Source organism: Mastomys coucha, unplaced genomic scaffold (assembly GCF_008632895.1).
Source record: "Mastomys coucha isolate ucsf_1 unplaced genomic scaffold, UCSF_Mcou_1 pScaffold21, whole genome shotgun sequence".
In the NCBI taxonomy this organism is placed as follows: domain Eukaryota; kingdom Metazoa; phylum Chordata; class Mammalia; order Rodentia; family Muridae; genus Mastomys; species Mastomys coucha.
Genome location: NW_022196904.1, coordinates 94,343,510 through 94,348,766, shown reverse-complemented (window position 1 = coordinate 94,348,766; position 5,257 = coordinate 94,343,510). Strand labels below are relative to the sequence as shown.

At 53.1% G+C, this 5,257-nt stretch overlaps 1 protein-coding gene across 1 annotated transcript; it reads right to left on the bottom strand.

The window, feature by feature from the left end:
- Nucleotides 1-102: 102 nt before the first annotated feature.
- On the bottom strand, nucleotides 103-4,203 carry Smpd1 (sphingomyelin phosphodiesterase 1). The gene is made up of 6 exons (XM_031387733.1): nucleotides 3,732-4,203; nucleotides 2,588-3,360; nucleotides 1,893-2,064; nucleotides 1,625-1,701; nucleotides 1,008-1,153; nucleotides 103-881 (listed from the first exon to the last, which is right to left on the bottom strand). The coding sequence occupies exons 1-6, from the start codon at nucleotides 4,035-4,037 to the stop codon at nucleotides 472-474; spliced, it is 1,884 nt and encodes a 627-aa protein (XP_031243593.1). The 5' UTR covers nucleotides 4,038-4,203; the 3' UTR covers nucleotides 103-471.
- Between the last annotated feature and the right edge of the window lie 1,054 nt (nucleotides 4,204-5,257).

Sequence of the window (5,257 nt, the reverse complement as noted above, 5' to 3'; positions counted from 1 at the left end):
TGTGTGTCTTCCTGTGTCCCTGGCAACCCCTTAGTCAGAGTCATGCTACCAAGCTCCCTTTGCCCTGCCTGTTTGGGAAGAAGAAATCGGAACAGTAGAATCTGGAGTGTGAGTCTCTTTATTTTAACAGCCTGGCAGGATCAGGTAACAGTACAGCGTTCAGAGGTGCATAGCACAGGCTGGGCCAATAGCTCTGCTGGGCCAATAGCTCCCGTCTGACTATCCAAAGCACTGAGACCTCGGCTTTGTGGCCTTTAGAAGACATCAGCCCCATGGGTAATCCAGATACTGGGCATAAGTAGGACAGCCAAAACCTCCTCCAGTGTAGCCAAACAAGCTTTCATGAGAAGGCTTGCTTCCCTGGCCTGGTGGCTCCTTCCCCGGAAGCGTTTGCCTCAGGTAGATCAGCAGTACTCAGGAATGTGTCCCTTTCCTAATACATGAACTTTCCCCAGTCTGGAACCTGGAATACTAGCACAATAGGGGGCGTGACCACAAGCTGTGGGCATCTGGGAGGCTCCCATTGGGCATCAAGTGGCGACATAGAGCAGGGCTGTCTGCACGGGCTGAGAGCTGGGCACACAGAGTGGCCAGGCGGCAGGGTGTGCCACAGGGCTCTGAAGGTGGGTGGCCCTTATGGTAGAGAAACCAGAAGGTCTGGAAGAGTTGCTCATCATCCCTCATGCGGTAGACCAGGTTGTGCCAGGAGGCAGGCAGTGCATCTGGAAGTCCATAAGTTTCTCGAGCCCTGTAGAGGCGCTTCCAGCTTGGTGTGCCTCCTGGTGCATTGGCCTGGGTAAGATTTAGGATGTAGGTCTCATGGTCCAGGACCACATGAGAGCTTCCTGGGTAGTTTCCATCTATTTGGTAAACTCGGTAGCCTGCAAGAAAGGAGGGTTGAGTGGTGAAAAGGGGAACAAAGGAACCCTAGGGAACCTGCTTTGGCCTCCATGCCTTTCTGTCCCACCAGCCTCAGGATAAGGAATGTTCCCTTCTGCCTCACTCACCAGGATTGAGATTGATGAAGGTCGTAGCACTGGGTCCCAGGAAGGCTACAGCTAGTGGCCGGCTCAGAGTTTCCTCATCATAGAAGATCTCAAACTCATCCACATGAGTGTGGCCAAAGAACTGACCAGCCAGAGTGTTTTCATACCTGCCCAGAGACACAGTGATAGAAGGTTGTAAGGAAGTAGAAATGAGGATGGATAGACCTGAGGGGTTAGTGTGGTCGTTCTCGCAAAGTAACTCCTCCCAGATTGTGAGACTCCATGCTTGAGGGAATCGCTTCTTCCTTCCTTCCTTCCTTCCTTCCTTCCTTCCTTTCTTCCTTCCTTCCTTCCTTTCTTCCTTCCTTCCTTCCTCCTTCCCTCCCTCCCTCCCTCCCTCCCTCCCTCCCTCCCTCCCTCCCTTCCTTCCTTCCTTCCTTCCTTCCTTCCTTCCTTCCCCTTTTTTCTCCAGAGACAGGATTTCTCTATGTTAACAGCCCTGGCTATCCTAGAACTCACTTTGTAGATCAGGCTGGCCTTGAACTCAGGAGTGCTGCGATTAAAGGCATGTTCTACCACTGCCTAACTCTTGAGGGTATTTTAGCCCTTCTCCACACCCAAGCCCTCTGTACCTTTACCTGGCTATAATTTTGTAATAATTCCAGCTCCAGCTCTTGAGGCAATGTCCTGGAGGAATGTGGCCAATTATATGCACCTGAAGGGAGAATTAAGGGCAGTTAGAGCATTTGGGCGGAGTGACAGGAGATTGAGTATACTAAGGACATAGGAGGGTGACCATGGACCCAGGGGAGACTGGAGTTCCAGGAAATGAAGTGACACTCCCTCTTCACAGATCTCAGTCCCACAGCAGCCTGCCTCTCCACTGGGCCCATAGCATCTCCTTACTTTGTCTCCTCGATTCTCAGCAGCCTGAAGCTCCTCCACCAGCCACTGGAGTTGTCCAGCAGGATCTGTGGAGTTGATCAAGAGCCAAAAGTTCTCACGGGAACAAAAATTCATATTCAGAGAGATGAGGCGGAGGCCAGGGCGTGGGGTGAGGGCATAGAAGCCCCCAATTCTGAAACAAAGTAACCGAGGTGTCAGTGCTCTATGGTCCTAGTCCTACATGTCAGGCAAAGGTACACACGACGCCATCTCTCCCCCTCCAGGAGTTCCCATCCTAGCTGGAGACCAACAGCAGTAATTATAGGGCTCCTCTGACAGTAAAAAAGCCTTCAGAGGGCTGAGGGCTCAAGAAATTCAGGACAAAGAGTCAGGTGAGCCAGAAAGCAAAGCCTTTCTGTGAGGAGATGTTAAAGGCCTGGCCACATTGAGAAAAATGGGAGATATTAAAGAGGGAGGGAGAATTCATTTTACAAAGAGAGCTACTGTAGGCAAAGACAGAAGCTAGGGTGTGGGAATGTACTGCTAGCTCTGAAAAGAGGGTGGCTGGAGATAAGAAAAGGGAAGGCAGGGTCAGGTTAGGGAGGGCAGCAGAGAGCTCTAAGGACGCTTGCTGGAGTAGTCTTCCCAGTTCCCTCCTCCTTTCTCTCTCATCCATCTTTCTTCTCCCTTCCTGGGTTTCCATGGACAGTAAGTACCTGAGGGTGTGAAGGGCGTCAGCTGGTAACCAGGGTTCCCATGCCTTGGCCATGGCTTCATAAAGCCATTGTGAAGATTGGTTTCCCTTTATGAAGGGGGGAGGGAAGCCATTGACAGGAGTGCTCTCATGGTTGCCCACAGCAGGGTACACTGGCACGTGGCCCAAGAACTTCCTCACGAGGTCTGTGATGGTGGTCAGGGCCCTCAGCTGATCTTGGCGAGACTGCTGCCAGATATCATGGGCAGGGATGTCTCCCGTCCAGTACACCATCTCAAAAGGGCCGGCGGGGCCCAGCCCTTTCAACAGGCTTTCTAGAGTTCGCAGGGGCAGATCACACTTGCTGTACTCGCCCCAGTACCCAGCCCCGGTCTGGGAGTTGGATGGCCGTCCAGACCCCCGGCGGCAGCAGAGTGGATCTGCGCAGTTAGGATCTGTGCCCTCCAGGTAGTCATGGTCCCAGTGCAGGTCAGTAAGGAAGAGGACACGGCTGATGGGGGCACCTGGGGCTGGTGGGCTCGGTGGCTTTGGGGGTGGCTTCGGCACTGATGGCAAAGAGATGTTCCAAGTCGAAAAGATGTCCCAGTGCCCACAAGAAGAGCCCAGAAGCAAGCCACAAGCTTCTGATGGGCTCAGAACTGAACGTGTCCACACCTCCACCATATCGTCCTCAAAGAGATGGACAGCTGACTGGCACACATTTAGTGGTGCTATGTTCAGCATCTTGCACATCTTGATGGCCACAGAGCCTACCCGTGCCACATTGGGCTCCTTCTGTGGTGGAAGGAACCAATGATGAGAGGTCAGAGACAGAACAAGTGAACCCTGGCCACCACTCTACAGGCTTCCAAGTCTAAATCGGGGCTAGGATGAACTTTGTCACCAAGATAAAGAGACATCAGTGTCTCCCACATACCGCCCGGCAGCTCAGCACCAGGCCTCTGCCTACCTACTCTAGCTCAGGGTGTGCTATCATCTCAAGCCCATGATTAGCCAGCTGACTTTATTCTCCCTACTTTACAGTGGGGTGGTGGTAACATGGACGCGTAGGAAGCACCCTCTACCAGAAATATACTGGCTCCCAGAGCACATCAGTGCCCCTCACCCTGCCCCCAGCATTCCACAACAGCCCTTCAGGCACTCACCTTCAGCCCATAGTTGAGAGCAGTGAATAAGACTTTGCAGGCGGGGCAAGTGAGGTTCTGCCACCCAAAGGCATTCTGGAGCGGCGGCACTATGGCACTGAACTTGACAGAATGGCCTCCAGAGGGAAGAGGATACGCTCTGGCAGGAGCCCAAAGAACGGTGGAGTCAAACAGTGCCAGTATCAGCGTCAAGCCCAGCCCCATCCAAAGGAGTCCCACTCTGGGCGCCCGTAAGGGCCCCTCCAGTCTCTGCTCCCAGCCGGCTCTGAGATGGCCCTGGCCGGATGACGCTCTGTGGTGGGGCATTGCCAGGCTCGTAGACAGGACTGGTTCGCCCCTCCAGGCCCCGCAGGCCGAGGCCCTGGCTGGCCCTCGGGCCCCGGGTAGCGCTGGAGACAGCTGATCACTCTTCGCTGCGGTTGACTGATAGCTCAGCAGCCAGCCACAAAACAGCTCCTCCCCTTCCTGTTCCTCTTATGCCCCAGCAACCGTGGGGGAGTGCTGTCAAAGCCTTGGGGGCGGAGCAAAGGGGGGCTCGCCGGCCCGCCCTAGTCGGTCCTCTTCAGCCACAGCCCATCGCTGCGGGCAGTTCTAGGACCCGCCAGGTAAGGGTAGGATAGGTAGGCCACCTTGAGCCATTGCTGCGCCGCGATTTTTTAACTTTCAGATTCCTAGAATAGTTGCCCGGCTCCGGCTGACCATTTAATTCAGGAGGTTCACCAGAGAGGGCTGGGGTAGCGGTCCTTGCATTGAGCGGATTGACCTGCCATGGAAACCTCACCTCCATTTCCTATGCTCTGCCACCATTACAGCACCCTTGAGTCTCTTATGGTTTTGTTAATGTTACTTTTTTTTTAATTTAAAGATTTGCATTATTATTTATTTATTTATTTATTTATACGTATGGATATTTTGTATGTGTGTGCACCATGTGCGTGGTGCCTGCTGGGGCTCAGAAGAGGCCATTGGATCCACCTGGACTGGAGTCATAGATGTATTGAGGTCTCCGCTGGGTGCTGGGAATTCGACCCAGGTCCTGTAGAAGAGCAGCACTGTTAGGTATGAGGCCTGTCCTGGAGCCCGGTGGACTTAACCAGAGGTCATCACATCCTTACAAAAAAAACTCTCTTCTCTCCTAGGAGCTATCCAATGCAAGTAGCTCCTTAGCTAGGAGTGGACCTTTGGAATTTTGTCTAGCTTGAACATCCTGTGCGTGCTGTCACAATCGCGGTGATTTTACTGCATGCAACTTCCCTTTCCTGTCCAGAAAACAGTTTCCTTTAGTCATCCGATGCCTCTGGCTTTTCCAGTCTTTCGGTCCCTCTTTCAATCACTTAGCCTTGTAAGGAGAGGTGTGATATAGATCCCATTTAGGGAGGATTCCTTTGAAGTCTCTTGTTCTCTGATAATCAGTTGTAGGTGTCTGTGTTAACTCTGATCTGCTTTAAGAAGCTTCCCTGAGCCGGGCGGTGGTGGCGCACGCCTTTAATCCCAGCACTTGGGAGGCAGAGGCAGGCAGATTTCTG